The sequence below is a fragment of the Hippichthys cyanospilos genome, chromosome 4 (genome assembly GCF_059441005.1).
Source record: "Hippichthys cyanospilos isolate Australia breed blue-spotted pipefish chromosome 4, RoL_Hcya_1.0, whole genome shotgun sequence".
Taxonomy (NCBI): Eukaryota; Metazoa; Chordata; class Actinopteri; order Syngnathiformes; family Syngnathidae; genus Hippichthys; species Hippichthys cyanospilos.
In genome coordinates this window covers 12836903-12856773 of record NC_142372.1, presented here as the reverse complement: position 1 = coordinate 12856773, position 19871 = coordinate 12836903, and the positions used below count along the sequence as shown (strand labels likewise).

The 19871-nt window shown below is 37.4% G+C and overlaps 1 protein-coding gene across 2 annotated transcripts in view; it reads left to right on the top strand.

Annotated features, from left to right (window-relative positions):
• Positions 1 to 19871, top strand: part of spon1a (spondin 1a) — a 53439-nt gene that overhangs the window by 22301 nt on the left and 11267 nt on the right. For both annotated transcript variants that reach the window (XM_088413910.1, XM_088413909.1), the window contains exons 7-8: positions 13099 to 13163; positions 18534 to 18735. In XM_088413910.1, the coding sequence (XP_088270036.1) occupies positions 13099 to 13163; positions 18534 to 18735 (267 nt within the window). The remainder of the gene's footprint in view (positions 1 to 13098; positions 13164 to 18533; positions 18736 to 19871) is intronic.

Genomic DNA, 19871 nt, shown 5'->3' with positions numbered 1-19871 from the left:
TGAAAATTGACGAGTAAAAAGTTATATTTTTTGTAATTTAAGCACACAATTATAATGTGCTCTTTTACTTTTCTAAATTAGTGTTGCGGGTAAGAGGTTGTACTTTCTTTTCCAATGAAAAGAATTAAACAAGGCATCGTTGTACTGTATAATGCATGATTCATTTCTGTTGCACTGCTGCACATTTTAGTTTTTAAACAAAGCCATCATTGTTTGATTGATAATATGCATTTGTTGGAAATTGTCTGCGTGAGAAAACAAACATCTTAAAGTAATATTTTCCAGTAATGCAAATGTTTATTTCTAATAGTCTTAGTCAAATGCATATCCATACCCATACTGAAACCTCAATGCCTAAAAGCCATGAGTATAATCAGTAGTTAACAAAAAGTGATGGAAGAGGAGCCATTTTATGGGTGCAAAGTTGGCAACATTTTAAGACATAGACATATGCTGTAAATGAGCGTGGTAAGATGAAAGAAACGATTCCCGCATGTCAATTCCGACCCATCTGCGCAGAACTGTGGTCGCTGCTTACCATACATTCGGTGCGTTCAGCACTAATTGCAGTGTAATAAAATGGTCTGTTTGAATGTTCTTGCAGCAGCAATCCGCGAACAGGCAGATAGAGATCTCAGATTAGACACACTGATTCTGCAGGACGGGCTACTTAAATATGGAGGGGGTGCATCCTGAATATTTGTCAGATCTTTATAAGATCAAGGCCAGCTAAACACAATAAACCTTCATTATAAATCCCTGTGATCTTTTATTCATGAGTTAATCCTGATAAATCTGTTTCCGGTAATGACTGCCCTTGCTATCTTGTCCTTATGAGCACGGTCATGTCTCCCTCCACCCAATGTCACATCTTCACTGAATTTTCTGTAATTTTGATGGAGCTTAACATCATTACCAAACACCAAAGTACATGCTCTAGATCTTGTCGGAAGTGGTGAACGCCTCTCATCGTGACCCTCTTTGGGGTGATCAGAAGAATTTAACTGCACTGAGTATTAGCACGACAAAGCTGGCCACCGAAGCGATCCGCAAGTTACATTTATATCTACGTATATTCATATCTTCATATTTTTTAATGCTTCAAAAAATCATCTTGTGGGATCAAGCCTCCTTGGTGTATGGGCTGTACGTTTGAAACCCCTGAGCTAATATGATGTACTGCATTAAACATTCTTCCATTCTTCCATCCACTTTGCTCCAAAGTTAGACATGAATGTAAGGTTGTTTGTCTATGTACCATAGGCGGTTTTATATTGTAGCAAGGGGTGTCACCTTCACCAAACACCTCGCCACCCCTAAGGCTGGCAATTAATCTATCAATTTGAAATTCAAAATGTTATCACAAATTCTCTCCATAGTGTGTATAGATGTTTTAATCACCAGTCTAGAATTCACTACCATCCCTTTCTTCTGGAAAAAAAAAATGGTTGCATCATATCAAGAAACCAATCCGAGACTGGCCACAGACAGTCGGATAAACTATATTTTACAATATTCAAGGGTGTCGGAACTCATTCAATGTCAGATACTTTCATATCTTCCTTTACCTTTTATTTGGTAATACTGTCAAGTATCTTGGTTTGAATGTCTGGTCTCTGTAAAGATATCTAAAAATGTCTTTGGGATTGAATGAGTACATGCTCAATTGGCCTGCCAAGTGTAATATAGGTAGCTATAATGAGGCAACGGTAACTTTATCTAGCTTACTTGATGCTTTGCAAAAATAAGCAATATTTTGCAAAAAATACATTGCAATGTCTTCTAAGGATCACAAGAGACATTAGTCAGTCAACCGGCATTCATTTATAAGAAAACACAGCTAGCATGTGGCAGTAAGTGATGATGGAACAACTGTAACAGTGAACACCAGCATGCTGATTTTGATTTACGTTTAGAGTTGGTCTTTCATAAATGCATGTATTGCCTTCAAGTAGGCTTGAACCTTGAAATAAACCCACTGTAGATGTTACATTGTATTACGTAGCGGTAATTTTTCATTTATTCATTACTATTTCAGAAAATCTTATTTTGGGTCAAATAATAATAAAGTTGCACAATATCCTAGTTGTTTTTTTTTTTTTTTAATTCTCGCCATCCTGCAGAAGTATGTGCCTCCCAAAGAACATATCCACATATCTGTGGTCTTGCATATGTTTATGCAAAGTAAGGTATTCTTGTTTATGCTATGCATATTCTCTCTTCAAGGTAATGTAGGGTTTATGTCTCAAGTGAGACTTAATTAAACTTATGTATTCTGGTTATTGGTGCTGGAGACTGCTATTGGTGCTGGAGACTGCTTTTGACAACACATCCTGTGTGTGTTACATACATGGAATAACATTGCGAGGATCGGTGCGAGTAGGTAGGAATTACTTTTGCCGCCCCCCAAATAGTCAGTCACCGTCTATCTCCGCATGGAGCAAGGATTGTGCAAGATGGAAAGGAAGTTATTAAATTTGAGGAAAGGCACATAGAATGGCAGACAGTTTAAAGTGGGTCATTAAAGGCCGTTTGCTCAATTCTTCTGTAATAATACCTCACCGCCCTGGGCTTTCGGGGGTGTGTGTGCGTGCCGGTGTGTGCGCGCACATGTGCAAGGCCTCGGGTTGTGAGCTCCCATGCATGTATGCCAAGCAGCACTACAGACATCCAGACTGCACTTCAAGGCTCAGCGATGTCCACTGAGGTTGACCACGCTCAGAAAATCAATTCCCAGCTCTCCAGAAACGAAGCGGCCGCTTACAAACCGGCCCACTTCAAGCTCTGCCGATTCCCTCTGTTCTCAGGAAGCCGGCCTCTCTTGAGCGCAATCGGTGGGATGAGAGCGTCTTTTCTTGATTCAACTGCAGCCGATTCTGCGGAAGTCAGCGGAGATTTAATTAACACCTGAAGGCTGTGCAAACCTTTGCGCAAGGCGCTGATAACAGCTTGCATCCCGTTGGAATTTTGCACCGTTTGGGTGTCTATTAATAGGAGACTATGTGGTGACAGACCGATCAGAGATGCCTGAACAGAACTTTGATCACAACATCAGAGGATGTCTCATCTTATCCAGAGAAAAGACGTCTTTAAGCCGACTTAGACCTTGGCTTATAGGCAGAAAACATCCAACGATTTCATATAATTGTGTTATCCGTAGGGATATTTGACCAGTTTGGATAAGTGCTCTGCTATCTCTGGGCTTTGCAAATCCCTTTAGCTATCCTGCCAAATGCGCACAAATAAGCAGAGTTGTTTACGACGTGTCTCCGGGGAAAACCGTGCTTATTTTTTTGTGTTAAACCCAAGATAGACAGGATGCCTGGTCTTTTTTAATAAAAAAAATAATGCGGGTGTTAGCGAGGGCCTTATTTGCATAGTTCAGTGCTTCAAGGTAATAAGCTCTCCAAATATTGTTAATAGTAGGAAAGAAATAACAGCGGTATTTGCATGGTAATTAGTACTAATGATCTTTTTAACATGGTGATTATATGACGTGCCGAGGAAGATATTCCACAGGGGATGTGAAAAGGCAAAAACTCCAGTCGATTCTTTGCCATGTGTATGTTCTCTCTCATTTCACAGTGGACTCAGAACTTTGAACCAACGTCAAACCAAACTTGAGTGCTCTCAGTGCTTCCCAGCTTTGCAAATGTAGAGGAAAACTCACTCTATTCACTTGATGAGCAGATAGCTTAAGTTCTGTGTTCAACCCATGATAGTCATCCGTCATTTTCTGAGTTTGATATATCAGGGGGATTTGTTTTGATTAAAATTCAGACGCGATGCTTGTAAATTCAAACATTCTCATACTTGGACATAAAGATTGAACTGTAACACTTTCCCTGTGTCCCCAGAGCTAGCTGAGATATTGAGTATCTGCGAGACTGACGATTTGTCTTCCATTGTTTTTCGGGTTTGCATAAGCATTTACTGGTTTTCTTACCTCCTTCCCCAATTGTTTTTGTTAAATTAGGATAAGAAACATTGTCTCTGTATAATTAATACAAACCTGAGAAGTGTCTGTTTGAATGTCTGTGTATGTTTTAAGACTAGCAGGTTTTTCCAAGAGATCATGCAAAGCTGATTAATTCAAAATTGAACTGCTCAAGTGAAGCAACATGTTCGATCCACCCACCCACTTGCACAAAAGGTGCCAGTAGAAATAAGACAAACCATGAACATGGCTTGTACAATAGAATTCCACTCCACCATTCAAAGACAAATCACAGCTCTTCTTTATACCCCACACCAAAAGCAAAGAACATCCAAACATTGCATTCTTTGTTGGCAGCCATGGTTTGGAAGAAAATAATTCACTTGTACTCATTATTAGATGATAGGATGTGCACAGCACTCATGATGGTAAACCACATTTGTTCATGTGTTACATAATGAAAAACATACAAGCGATGGAAAGGGGTAACATCTTCCATACATCCTACAATGACTCATGTGACGGGACCTTTATAACTTACGGCACTTTTTGTCATGCGGTTTGAAATTTTACATTGCTTACAATTCACCATCCATATTTAGTTTTTTGTGTTAACTCCCAATTAATTTCAATACATTAAACAGCTTTTAGTGTTAGCACCACTATTCGCATACAGTATGAAGACATTTGGCATCATCGGGTATTTATGGATTTTAAAAGCCTGTTTAAAACTGACTAAATCAAAAACATGTAATTTTAGTCTCTACTAATGAAGGGTATAAATGGTCATAATTACAGATATCTTTTGCTGCTTATAGGAAAAGTGCTTGTATGTAAGGCTGGGGAAAAAAGGCTAACAATTAGGGTAGATTGACCTTAAAAATAGGTTGATTAAAAACAATGATAAAATAATAATAATGATATCAGAAGAAGAACAGCCTGTCATATGTATTTTTTTTTTGTTTTGTTTCCACAAACATTTGCAATGAGGTCCTTGGAAAATTTGATTTTCAAAAAAGGGTCCCTGACTCCAAAATGTTTGAGAACCCTTGCTCTATAGGATGATGATTGTGCTAAATTGTGTCTTTTTACAATGACGAAAGGAAAAATTAACCCATTCAGAGATGCATTTTTTTTTTTTTTACTTTGATTATTTTTCTGTTCTGAACTCCTAGTTACGGAATACTGCACTAAGGAATTGCCATAGTGGATTTCAATTTCTCTCAGCTAATGTCGTATTTTTTTTTTTTTTTTTGGTCAGTGAACTGGTTGAAGCTGGTAAAAATACAATACCTTGAAAAATTATGCTCTTAGGCTAATAATATTCAGAATTTTATCTAGGGCAGCTTTAACACAAGCTTTGTAGATTTTCCATTGAATTCTCACTGTGAAATGTTTTGATTTTCATCTTTGAATGACAAATGGCTTCTTTGTTCTCCGAATATAATGTTACGCTATTATGTGTTGGTCTAACAAGCAGATATTATTAAACCATATTAACGCCACAAATCAGATTTTGTGATGATGCCAGTTTGAATGTCGCCACTCGCCTAAGAGGGAATTACAAATGTTAAATCAAGCATTGCAAATGAAGGTTCACCGCACTTGTCAGGACAAGATGGAAATTATTCATGCAATATGATTTTTTTTCCCTCCAAGATAATAGAGAATCTTTTTTGTGTCTCATCTAATGGATACACACAGTTTTCAGCCCTGCATATGATTCCACTGAAGTTTAGAGAACTGATTCTTCTATGCATAATGACACTTTATTTGATGTACAACAGATTTTACATGGAGGCTTCAGAACACATTAGTTAGGCCAGCTCTTCTGTCAACATCCCTAATTAACAATGCCTTGATATGATATTCTTTTTTAAAATGTTTTTTTGAAACTTTGCACATGCTTCATACACTCCGCAAAATGATGACGACCACAAATGCCTGCAGGTTGTCCAGCCGTGTGCTCCCAAGCGCACATTTTTGCCATTTTCTACAGTAAAACTTTGTAACTAAAGAGTGAAACATTGTGGTTTACTTGGCTGAAATGTCGCAAAATCTTTTCTCCTCAACTCTGGTGTAAAACTGGAAGCAAATGTGCTCAGGTAATATGGGTGTGTGTTTACCCTGCATGGGCAGTACAAGGCACGGTGTTTAGGTGCTTTTCTCCTTGCTCTGATGCCATCGTGGTTCTCGAGAGCCCTTTTCATCGGCTCAGGTAGAGTCGATGCCCAGAGTGCAGAACACGCCAGAAAGTGATCAGTGAAGGAAAAGAACACGTTTAAGGCAATAAGGCAGAGAAATTTGTATAATTGTTAATAATAAATATAGAATAATTAATGTAATTACTTTAAAGGCTACAAAAAGTTATTTAGTCCATGATCAGGGCCCTTCAAAAATATTTTAATTATACCAGCTGTGACTGCACGCCATGACTGCCCTGCACGACTTTGAGGGTGGGCGGCGAGTACGAATGACACACGGTTGAATGTAGTTTCCATGAAAATAGTGTGGGACAATTATTTTTAAACCACTTATTATTATGGATGGATGGATGGATGGATGGATGGATGGATGGATGGATGAATGGATCATTTTTACCCATTAATGACCATCTATTTGTTTAGCACACTAACTTTAGTGTGGGGCGGGAGTAGATTACAACTACAAGCCTCATTGGTCAAGAGTTGCGCCGGGAGCCAATCACATGTCTTGTAGGATACACACACGCATTCAGGAGAGGGATGAGCACTCCTATAAATTCGGCCATAAAGATTCAAAAATATTTTAGTTACACCCCTCATAAACCTGCTGTGCAATAAAGGCATTCTATTCTATTCTATTCTATTCTATTCTATTCTATTGTATTGTATTCTATTCTATTCTATTCTATTCTGTGCTATCACTGCCCTTCAGAACTTTTGATGGGTGTGGAGTTGACCTTGGGGCACCCAGGTATGGTTACAGGTACAGTATCCAATTAGACATATCACATGTACAGCTGTCACAGCAAGTGGACATCCTACATTTTAACTGTATGAAGTGACTTGTTTGCATGATTGTATTTCTACTTCTGCAGCATCAAACCTCTCTTACAATTGTCACACCCTGATTTTTAACACAGCACAGGCGCAAAGGCCCCTCGATGTTCAATTCTACCATGTGATATGTCTTGGAAAATACCAAAAAAGAGAGACCTCGACCTGTGTGCACAGTTAACCTGGGCTTTGCACTAGACTTTTGCTCTGCACAAAAATAAAGTCAAATGACATATTAAAACAAGGTAGGAAACAAAAAGGAAGGACTACCAAAGGCAGTGTGGAAATCCGGAGCCTTGATCTCATATAATCGGTCTATCATGAGGTATAACGGTCCAAATGCCTTAAATAAATAAATGAAATATTTTAAGCACTGTTTGTTGAAACTGTTTATCACAAACATTCTTATCTAGTGTTTTTGTCACACAACGGCCAATCCTCTCAGTAAGATCACATTGTGATTGAAATGTCATAGATGAGTTTCCTGCCTGCTCTTTAACGGCCACAAAATAACCAGCAGGTTGCATCTGAGCTCTTTTCTTCTGAGCTCTGCCTTAAATCTACTGCAGCTAAAAATTCCTATTGTTACATGTTTTTTTTTTTTTTTTGTGCAAATGTTCTTAATGGAAACACACATTCAGTAGTTGAATGAACTATGACTTCTGACCTACCCAACCTTTAGAATACAACCCTTTCCATCCAGAGAACTGCTTTGTTTCTAAAATGCAGGGTCATGCAACGTGATTTTGTCTTCTTGTCGCGTTGGTGTGATTAAAGCCCACTGGCCTGACGACACCTCAGTAAACAAAGACAATATTTCCTCGCAATTAGAACATTTAGTCAATAAAACTAATCATGCTCTCATTCGGACTCTGCTCACCACTTGTCTTGTTAGTGATCTGTGTCTTATGCAAATATAGTTTGGTGCTATTATCACTCCAGCTTGGCCATCCTGCCTTCATAATAACTTCACCAGAGGCAATGATGTGAAACAAAGTTGAATTAAGCAAGCAATACTCAGTATATTGAAGCTATTTTCTAATCTTCATCTCACAATTATTCTGTTAACGCTATGAGCTGTGATACAAAGATGTGTTGTCAAGGTGACACAACTGAGTCTACATTTTTTCATGATCTGATTGGCACTGAAAACCGCTACACGGCTGGCATGGCTATGGCATATGTGAAACCATTATTACATTGGCACTGAAGTGAGGTTAGGGTTACTGAAGTCTGGCACAATATGCTAATATTTGCGTGACATCTAACAAAACGGCTTTATTAACTGATTCTCATCTCAACATGCCTCCATATTTTGTGTGATTGGCGGGACTCCAAATTAAAAGACTATCTTTGTATCCATCCACTGTGGCTAGAATGATGTTATATACTATTCCCTTTTCTCCTTCAAATATTAATGGACCGAGAAATGATGCACAAGGTGAAACTAGGTAAAAGGGTTCAAAGGTCATAAAAGTGTAACTACCGCTTACATCATCCTTCAAATGTTTGAGAAGAGTCTCTTTGCCCTCTAGCTTTTTCAGATCCACTGAGATGCCTGAGACTGCATAAAGAGTTCTTTGCACCAATGACAAATACACACACACACACACACACATTCACACACACACACTATGTGAGCTCAAAATGCTTTCCAATGTGGAACATGGTAAAAGCATAGGGAAGCCCATTAATGCACAAGCATGCATGTCATCGGTCTTCGTATCAATAAAGGACTCAGGTGCAATGAACACAAATCACACCCATAGAAATGTATGCCTTCAAAGTGCCTGGGAACAAAAAAATAAATAAACATTACTTGTCAATTTGACACACCAGAAAAGGTTGCTTGCTCTTAACGGCTTGTCAAATCTGAATGCTTAAAAAAAAAAATTAAAGCATATAAAAGGAGTGGACTGACTGGAGAAAAAGCAAGCCCTTACCGGCGCTCTCAAATGGATACACTGAAAGCGCACCTTGCTCAGCTGTCAATCAAATACCACACATCCATGATTGAGTACAAAAATATATTTGCTTCAAACCTTTGGTAGTTGGAAGAAATCCCGCTGGGTCATGAGTCTTGTCCATTCTGTAACAAGAGTTAGTCGCTTCCTCAATTGTAACTTAAATAATGCTACCAGGCTATTCTATAAATGTTGATACCCACAGAAAATGCGTTTGTGGGTGTAGGCATACACGTAGCTAGATCGTTAGCTTAGTGAATATTGTAGTGGCATACCACAGCAGTACTCCAACTCCTGCCACACTTAAACAGAAAACCCTCGTATGCAAAAACCGTCTTGAATAACGACCATCTCGTGGTCGAATGGCTGATGTTATTTTAGTGCTTAAAAACACTCACTGATTTAGTAATTAGTGCAGTGTTTTTCAAATAGTGCAAAATATAATTGAGAATCATTGAGTTAGTGGGATACGCAAAATAAAGGAAGGAAAGTTGCAAACTTCCGAAAAAGCATGAGGTCTGTATTTTCCAGAAATAGAATATTTCTCTGCAAACTGTCTACTGGATAGTGGCTTCGTTTTAGGCTTTGACATTTTCACCAGTAGGGATCAACCAAGCTTGAAACATTCTGCTTGTCAAGAAGAAGACAAAGAAGAACAGGAAGTTTTTGACCTCTAAGCAGCCTGATAGGCAGCTCCACTTTCAAGTTTATTCACGAAATATTGTTGAAGCATCGTTTATAAGTGACTTTGAGACCACTCTTACATTTTTAACGTATTGCACATATGACTATATGTATGTGTGAACGTAATAGTAATGTTTATTGACCTTAAATGGTAATCTCTAGCTTGCTAATGCTAGTCACAATTGCTAACCAACATTTCAGCATAGGCAAGTTTTGATAGAAGTTAATAAATGAGTAAGAAAATTGAACTCATGTTCAAACTTAGTATATACATTAAAAAAACAAACATCAATTTGAATGGTTTTTGAGGGGTTCAATTACTCACATCGGTGGGATAATTGATAGGATAATTAACAAAATAATATGAAAAAAATACAGCCATTCTTCAAATTTGCATAATGTATTTACAAACACATATATGAATTCACAGTACAGGGGATTTTATTAAATATGGATGGATCTTAGCCCTTCATGCATGAGAGGACACCTGCAGAATCAACACCATAATAATTCATAACCTACATTTGTCTTCATATGTCTTGCACAATGCCAGGCTTTCTTTAAAAGCCTGGATTGAAAAATATGCCCTCCTGATGATGAGTATCCAGGTAATTATCTTGGCTGAATCACACACATAAAATGACTCTGTTTCAGACTCAGCACCGCTCGGGTCAGTCATAAATGTATTAAGCAGATATAAAAGCTGCCACAACAGTGCCAGATGCTCAGAGAAACTGTTCTCAGTTTGACCATGCTCTGAATCCTACACTGAGATGTTTTAAAGCAGCGCTTCAAAGCAAGAATGAGAGGCAAAATAGCTCCCTATTGACTTAGTGAACAACCCGCCTGCATTGCACTTGATAATAGGAGCACATGCATTTGTTGGTCTTATCTTCATTTTTGTCTGTTTATGATGTTAGACTGTTTTGTTGTGAGATAGTTTGGCGGCTATTGGCCTCAGCCCTGCCTTAAATTGTTCTTGAAACATTGTATTATATATATATATATATATATATATATATATATATATATATATATATATATATATATATATATATATATATATATATATATATATATATATATATATATACACTGTATAATGTATTAATCCATCACAAATATTTCATTTCCTAAATGTGGTGATTAATTAGCAGTGTTTCTGGTTTCCATTCAATTGCAATAAATAATTAAGTGGCTCAGTTACCCAGTACATGATGTAATGTTTGGCTAAGCTGTTGCGAAATGTGGTTATCTTAAAATATGCAGCCTTGCAACTCACAATTTAGGAACATGCTTCAGATTATATGTTTAGATAAGTAATTGAAAATACATGGTGTTCTGATGTTGACAAATGGTCTTGCATTACTATTACAGGCAGTCATGCGTTACTCTACAGATGTACGTGTGCGTGCTTACCCATTTGGGCAGATACACAATTTGCTTTCGTCCCAAAACGATCCATCCAAACCAATTGTGGACACAAATTAAATGTTTTTTTGTTTTTGTTTTGTTTTTTCAAAGGAATCACAATAAAATAGTAGGTAGGATGAGTATTTCACAGTCATGGGATCCAGAATCCAGAGCTTTGCGTACTCCGGTTTCTCTCCGACATGCCCAAAACATGATCAAATGGTAAATTAAAGAATGCAAGCTTTTTTCATTTATTTGCTTTGTGATGCAGTTGAAAAAAGACCTGGTGCATGCATTGCTTTTAATCATCCTACAAAACTAGGAAAATATCCTAAACAAATCTTCTGACACTAAAAATGAACTTGAAAAGGGTAAAACTTGCTGTAATAACAGAGACAAATCTTCTATTTTAGAAAATGCAACCAAGCGATTTATTCACTTGGCTCTATATTAAATTGACAAAAGCAACACTGATAATTAAACCCATACAGCATGAAACGCGAGGGACGTCATTGTAGACCTCTGTCAGCAGTGAGGTCATCTTATTTATTATCATTGAAAGTGTATTCTATCTTCTATTGGTGGGGAGTAAGCTTAAAATAATGCAGATTGTAAAAATCCAATATAGCGCTGTTTGTAGTAAGCCTTTGTTGTTCTTCAAAATTGAAATAGGTCAAAGTAAACAGTCTCAAATAAACACCCCTATATGCTGTATATCAACTGCTTTTGTAAACAGAAGTAAAGTAAATATTTTGCAAACAGCATGATTATATGAAGGCCTGTAGACACATTCAGATTACTGATCTGGAAAGCGCTCAGCGGGACAAGAAACGATACTAATCAATCTAAGGTAAAGTGTTTACCTTTGTTCATCTGAAATGAGTCATATCGGCACACTTCACATCACATCTGCTTTTAAATAAATGAAAGCAGCATCATTTTCAACCATGATTTTAACTATAATAAAAGTTGTATATCATTGCTATGTTTGTCATTATGAGGCAGGACATAGTCCCAGTGAAAGTTGTTGATGTGTTGCTGGAAGGTAAAACCTATGGTTAATGCCTGCTTATTAAGATCAAATATTTTAATGAAGGGAGCTTTAATGATGTAGAAAAATAACAAACGTGGCTCTGAAAGCTTTGTCTGTTTTAATGTGTGCTGTATTTAGTTATTGTAGCACAATTTCTCAAGTGAATAATTCTTTGTAGAATTTTTTGTTAATCTTTAAATAATAAGCAATGCAAAGGAAATCAACTATAGAAATATTCCTATGCTACTATTAACTCTGATGTTTACTACTCGGAGGTATTACCATATGCCATTTTATCCCCACCAGTTTATTGATATTCCTGGTTTGGAAAAAAAACAAGGGAGTTATTCCGTATTACTTGTTAAATGGGGAATGCGACCAAAGGCTTGACTGTCTGTGCAAAGAAGGTAATGATGTGTTGCACAGAGTCATTAAGTTCATAAATCTGTATGATAAGTCATTATCAGCCCCATGTTAAAGAGGCGGATGTGCTAACCACTCACACACACATATATATATATATATATCATAAAAAAATATGATACGCTCAAGTAGCAAATGTCAAGATGAAAAACAATCATTCCAAATCATTAACACTTTGTTAATGTTATTCTATATCAGTGATAAAGCCTGTTCAAAACTCAGCCCAGTAGTGCTGACATTTTAGAAAGGCCACCATAGCATCAGTTAGATGGATTAGTGACATCACCTCCCTCTTGTTGCTGTAAATTCAGCTTCCTCACAGGAGTCGTGGGCCTTTTATAAAACCCTTACATTTGAAACAGGATTAAATAGGCTTTCATGCTTGCTCCAACCTGTCAGATTTATTGCAATAGAATTTAATAAATGAGAACATTAGCGATCTGTTAATGTAATATATTTGTTAACTGGGGTTTAATTTTGACGTTAGTGCATTACAACTGACTGGGATTGTTTTGCATTATTAAGACACACAGATGCAATTTAATCATCCTCTAGAGAAAGTTAATGGTTTACTGGTATTTTTTTCTTTTTTTTATTTCTTTTTAGGGTGATGATGTCCTGACCGTCATCAAGATGAAGGCGCAGTGGCCGGCTTGGCAGCCACTAAATGTGTAAGTATCTTGTGTCATTTACACCTCTGCGCTTAAATACATTGATCAGGTGATGGTGTCTCAACACACTTGGCAGTTTCATTTTGTCTCAAGGTACTTATGTGTCCCTCAAGAGGCAGAAGGGAGCCACAATAGTGTGAAAGAGTTATATTATTACCGGAGGGCTGTGCTATGATGGGGTGGCGGTATGAAACTAACAACCTCTCTGGAGCTTTATGCCTAAAGATAGTGAGTCGGCGATGGAGACAGTTGTTAAGACTAGCCATCCTGCAGAAGTAATTGGTCAGTGCACTTATGAAACAGTTGTCAAAGAGCTACAGTACAGAACACTTGCCTTATTCAAGTAATGGTGATGGAAGTTGTTGCCATAGAGAGAACAGAACATTCAATAATGACACAGTGAGAGAAACCGTTGACACAGAGTTTCTTTCAAGGACTCTGGATGAAGGAAAATATAGGATTGATCGGCAATCTTTAAATTGCTAATACAGCTTTCATATTAAGCTCGGTTAGTCTTTATTTGGCATTAGGTAAGCTATTTATACAAAGGTAATGTACTTCTCATGGTACAGAAGGTTTTGTTGTTTAGGGCTTTTGATGTACAGTGTCATAAAAGGTCTTTGAAGTTACATGAGAGCTGGACAAATCAAAGAATTAACACTAAAAATAGACCATTATTTCTGACATCACACTAGCTGTGAGCAGAACACAATCTCTTTGTTAGTCCAGATCACATCAGTTTAGCTTGTGTATGTGTTTATTTGAATTAAAATTAATATAAGACTGCTGTATTGTTTTTATGTTTAAGTGTTACATTTGTTGCTTAAAGATTTGATCAGGCTACTGCCTGAACCCCCAAAAATTGTAAGGTATATTTTACACCAAAAAAAAAATTATTTTGTGTCGCATTTTATATTTTTTTTGTTTTGACAATTTTTTTTTAAAAAAGTAGATTTACAATTGGAAAAGAAGGAATTATTCAGAGTACAGGGTTCCCTCATTTAACACAGAGGTTATGTAACCAAAATCTGCAAAGTACAGATTGAATTAGAGATTGTTTTTTTTTTTTGCTTTTGTTACTTTTTTCTTATCCAAAAGCATACATGAAATTGATATTTTTTTTGTCTGGTCAGACTTTGGAGGAAGAAAAACTAGAAAAATAATGAGGTAAATCATCAATAGATATGGTCATAAAAGAATATATCTATTTAGTAGAGGTTGAATCTTTTTTTTCTAATAATTAGAATGGCTATTTTTGACTGGTCTAACTTAAAAAAAGAAAAGAAATAGCAATAAAATAAAAACAGTTTAAACCTGTAATAGAAAAAGTCATGGTCATAAATGAAAATCTGGATAAAGTGAAGACACAATAAGCAAACTGCAATCAAGCGAGGGAACATTATAAATCCAAATGTAAATTTTACTGAATACAATTTAAAAGTAAATTTAGACTTTGAAAAGAATACAATATTCTAGTAAATCCAAATATATAATTCATTATGTTTAGACTCGGACTAAATATTGTCTTTTCCAGAGTAAAATGTACACTGGAAATTTACTCTGTACGGTTATTAAGATTTTATGATATCAACAGTTTGACTGTCATATTTCTTGTTGCAAAGAAAAATTTCGAATTTATAATTTGACCTGTGTCCAGAAACAAATTGTTTGCTCACTGGTTGGCCCGCCGAAGTGAAAACCACCGTACATGTATGACCTATATTTTAGAGGCCAGTTAAGCATCTTCCAAGTTGGACCCAGTACTTGCTGATCAGTACAAACCCATCCCAGAAACTGCCGTCTACCGCATTCTTACAGAGTTCATTAGCCCCTGAAGCTATTTAATCTCTTATTCATGAGAAAAACAAGATGCTTGTTGGCTCGGCGTGCAAAGAACTTCAATGGTAACAACCTGCGCGATGTTGTTTAGTCCCCGACCAAAAGGCCGATGACTTTAATCTCCAAAGGGTATTGCATAGCCAGGAATAGAAGTCAGGATATCCACCAGGAATAATTAGCTTAGTCCATGCTGTATAAGCCAATTCATTGTTTCATCCTGTGACTGCGTAGCAAAACAATAATGGTGTGACAGCTCAGTTATAGTAGACAGAGGAAGAAAAGCTAATCATCAACATAACTTGCATGTCCATCTAAAAAGAAGACGCAAAAAGCAAAAAAAAAAAAAAAGTGTCTTTTTCTCAGTCAGAGAGGTACGCCTATTAAGCCCTATGTATGTGATGTGCATTGATGCTGTCGGTTTTTTTTTGCGTGTGTTAAAAGACGGGTTGTTTATCTGAAAATGAAAAGGCTTGTGGGTTGTAACGCTGGACATAAAAAAGTGCAAATTCCATAAATTTTGGACTTTTTTCTCACACTTTGAAGTCTGCAGCTTTATAGTTCAGTGTGGCATATCTGCAGTTATTTACTAGCCACCAAGGAGCAATCTCCCCATTAACAAAAGGAGACAGAAGAAGACACGATCTAAGTATTGATTTTGAGTTTAAACTTCTATTTGACTTGTCAACAGGGGGGCACTCTTCACCAGTAAATGCAAGCTAGCTTGTTGCTTGTGTTGATGCAGTGATCTAACAATCTGAGTATTTCCGTGTTATATTGAACATTTGTTGGCGCTGCTTTTTTTCTTATACGTGCAGGTATGTTCAATCTGTGGTTACAGCATGGTGCTGCTGTAACCAGGCATAAAAAAGTTTTAAATAAAAAAAAAATAAAATCCAAATACAGTACCATTTTTCTGTGTAAATATCTGATGTTACAGCCTGCAATTTATAGTCTGGTGCAACCTATACGTAATAAAAATAGATGTTCTGTTCAATGTGAGTTGCTGTGTCTTACAAGCCATTATGCCTCATAGTTCGAAAAATGTGGTCCTGTTTCTTATTACGTTGGTAAGATAGTGTTCTGACACATCCAAATGAAATATTTAATTTGAAGCAAACGATTGACAGAGTATGAAAGATAATAAAAACATACGATAAAACTACTCCTACGTTGTTTTAAAAGTGAACAAATATAGGTACTATAAGTTCCTCTTCTACAATCGTTAGCCTCATCCCCAAAATGTTCACTAAATAGAAATAATACTTTTTGCATACATAAAGAATTCCAATTGAATCTTGGTCAAAGAACAAATCTGCGTGAGAGACTTAAGCTCTGGCTTTGTTTGAGGAGGGTTTTTTTTTCTGTTGCATGAACCAAGGTCCTAAACGTCACGCTTATATGAGCTTAGTTTATAAGAATATTTCTTAAACAATCACAAATGTGAGACAATATCAGTGATTTATGACATCACAAATGAGCTTTACAATCAATAAACAAACAAAAAAAATCACCAAATAAATATATAAATGTTTTAAATTGAACCTGCCTTTATGCTTCCGATCAGATGAAGTCTTGACGGCAACTTCATTGACAAATCTAACCCTGCGATTCAATGGGGGTCACTCCAAATGAGCCGATGTGTACTAAAAAGTCATCGCTGAATAATCAGTGTAGATTGAAGTGAACCTGCTGAATTTGCTGACATTGTTAAAGTACAATGGGAATTATATTCAAATCGTGACATTTAAAATCCTTTCCACTTGCATGTTTTTTGTTCGTCCAGCATTGAACTACTTGACTGATCAGATCGGCGCACGGAGCAAGCGGCAGTGAATCTGCACGAAAGTGCACATCCCTCTCTCACCTTTCAGCATCAAGCTGACAAAACATTTTTAGCTAAATTTATACTTTTGCAAGCTGATAACAAGGCCACCAAGAATTTTGGACTAACAAAAGTGGCTTGCTGTGGTAGTCTGCAGTGATTAACGCCCTCCTTATGTGCGACCAGCCCTGCTCTGTCTCTCCTTTGCTGTCAGTGACTTCTTGTGGCACCCAGGTGGTGTCGAAGATAAATGTCAGAGTTCCAGCGCTTGCTGAGAAAAAGGCGACTGCGTGTAGACTCCGGCTGCACGTTCCCAGGGGATGAAGGCTGTTCCTTGCCTTCAGGGACCATCATTAGCAAGAGTGCTCAAGGACAAGACTGAGTGCACTGAAGTCAAATGCATTAATAAAGTGTCAGGTTCAAAAAAAAAAAAAAAAAACTGTCTTGCTAAGTGTCTATGACACTGATTATTGTTTCACTTCTAACTTGTACATCCTTTTAATTGGTTTATCTGCCATTCATAAGGCAAGAAAAACAAGCAAATATTTTAGTTTCCCATCAGCTAGAATACAATAGCAACAATGAGATGCCACTTATGTGTTCTGGCATGTAGACACCCAACCTCAAAATGTTCTTTACAAAATTATATTATGTTTTATACAGATCCAGTAATATGAACATAGTATTGACATTACACTCGCTTTTATGGAATGTAAGTTAAGCGTTTAAAAAAAAAAAAAAAAAAAAAATCGAAGCACCATATCTTATCCATTTCAGGGGGCGGCCATTCTGTCACTTGTTGTCAACTGAAAACGATAGTACAGGTTGTAATGACCATTCATGGTTCAGCTTGAGAATGTCACATGACCAAATTCAGAAAATGGTGAGCTGCTGTTACCTGTTGGGGAAAAAACAATACATATGCAAAGTCCATCTTGTCATGCCCTTGCTTGTTTTGGTGCATCACTTAGTGACCGAATGGCTTATGCTGTTTGTGTGCTTAAAACTCATTGTGATTCAGTAGTTAGTAGTAGTATTAAGCGACTTTTGTTATTAGCACATGTAGCGTTCTTAAAGAAAGAACTTCCCAAAAAGCATTCGGGCTGTATTATTAGAGGATATAAATTGTCAATGCAAACAGTCTATATTGGCTCGGTTTTAGGGGAGCAAATTTTAACCAGTAAGGTAAAATCGCTAATGCACTAATGCTGATTGTGATTGCTAAACAGTTTGCATTGGCAAAGTTATAACAATTGATAATGAGTTGTTATTAGCCAATCAATTCAGCTCATGTTAAATATCATTAGATTATTTAAAAAACAAAGGGACTACTCAATTAGTCAATGTAATAATAGCTAGATATCATTTTAATATTTTAAAGCATCATTTGATGATTATATTTGCATTATTGAAAGCTATTCTTTTCTCAATTTTTGTACATGAAGCTTATTGTCAGAGCCCTGCTGTGAAAGCACTCTAACACAGTGAGTTGCCAGAAACCTTGAGAAAAGCATGACATGTGACATTACTGATTGGTCATTACAGTCCTTATGATAAATCCATACACTAGCCATATATAAGTTCTGTTTTGGATTTGGACTGTAAATGACCTCAATGGATGTGGTAGACTTGGTCTAAATCTTATTTAGTTGCCTGCTGAGGTTACAATGTATTGTTATCAAACCATCATTTCTCATTTTCCTCCGCAGGCGGGCTGCACCGTCTGCAGAGTTCTCGGTTGACCGGACCCGCCACCTCATGTCCTTCCTGACCATGCTGGGGCCCAGTCCCGACTGGAACGTGGGTCTATCAGCAGAGGACCTATGTACTAAAGACTGTGGATGGGCCCAAAAAGTAGTGCAGGATCTCATCCCTTGGGATGCTGGCACTGACAGTGGAGTGTCATATGAGGTCAGTGAGATATAGTGTGTTAATTTTGTGATAATTGTGATTATTTGTGTCGAAGTGGTCATTTTCATGACCATAATGTCAATATTTTTTTTATTTGTTTGTTGGTCTTTCTATCGGTCCTGTTTCTCTGCTTAGTTATGCATTATGGGGATTCTCTGGATTTTTTTTATTATTTTCAATGCGGAATATTTTTTGTCTTCAACGGGGAACATTTACATACTCCCTCTGTGGTTATATGTTTGTGATGTATATTTATTGGAAATGCTGTCAGACAACTCAAAGTAACAGAAAACATTAACTATGTAAAAAGTTATATGACAACAGTAATGTAATGCAGGAATTGCATTATTTCTATAGTGTGTTCGAGGCAGCATTATATCTTGTGTGGGAAAGATGCAGTGGGTGGCAAATACGACTGGAGAAGAAGGGTAGGACAGAGGGTAAAGGAAGAGAAGGTAATGAGCCAGTCAGTGCTAACCGTGTAAAGTGGGAGGGGCAATGCAGTGCAATTTGAGTGCAAATGAGAGGACAGTCAAGGAAGGTAATATAATCGTAAGGGCTGCTCGAGCAATTAGCGAGTGGCGACTAAATCCCATAGGCATGTATCCTTGGAGATATGCTGGTGAATCTACACTGCAACATGCACTTTAGACATTTGCGGTATCTGGAGTTACTGAGCAGGCCAAAGATTCCATGAACCGTGTGACTACCCACTTTCCATCTTATTAGTATGATCAGCAGGTTGCTGATTAGCAATCAGTCCCTGCAGCGTTTGTGTGGTCCAGAGTATAGTGTATCCATCCATCCATCCATCCATCCATCCATCCATCCATCCATCCATCCATCCATCAATCCATCCATCCATCCGTTTTCTATAGCTGCTTGTCCAATTGCAGGCCACACAGAGACGACCAACTAATCACACCTAAAGACACTTTTGTATGCCCAATACACCTCCCATGCATGTTTTTGGAGTGTGGGAGAAACCCGGTGTGCTTGGAGAGAACCCATGCAGGCTTGGGGAGAAGATGCAAACTCCACACAGGAAGGCCAGATCAAGGTGGACTCGGACGTGATGCCCACTGTTCCACCAGCCGCCCCTAGTATAATGCAGTGCGTTGAATTTCGAGGACAAG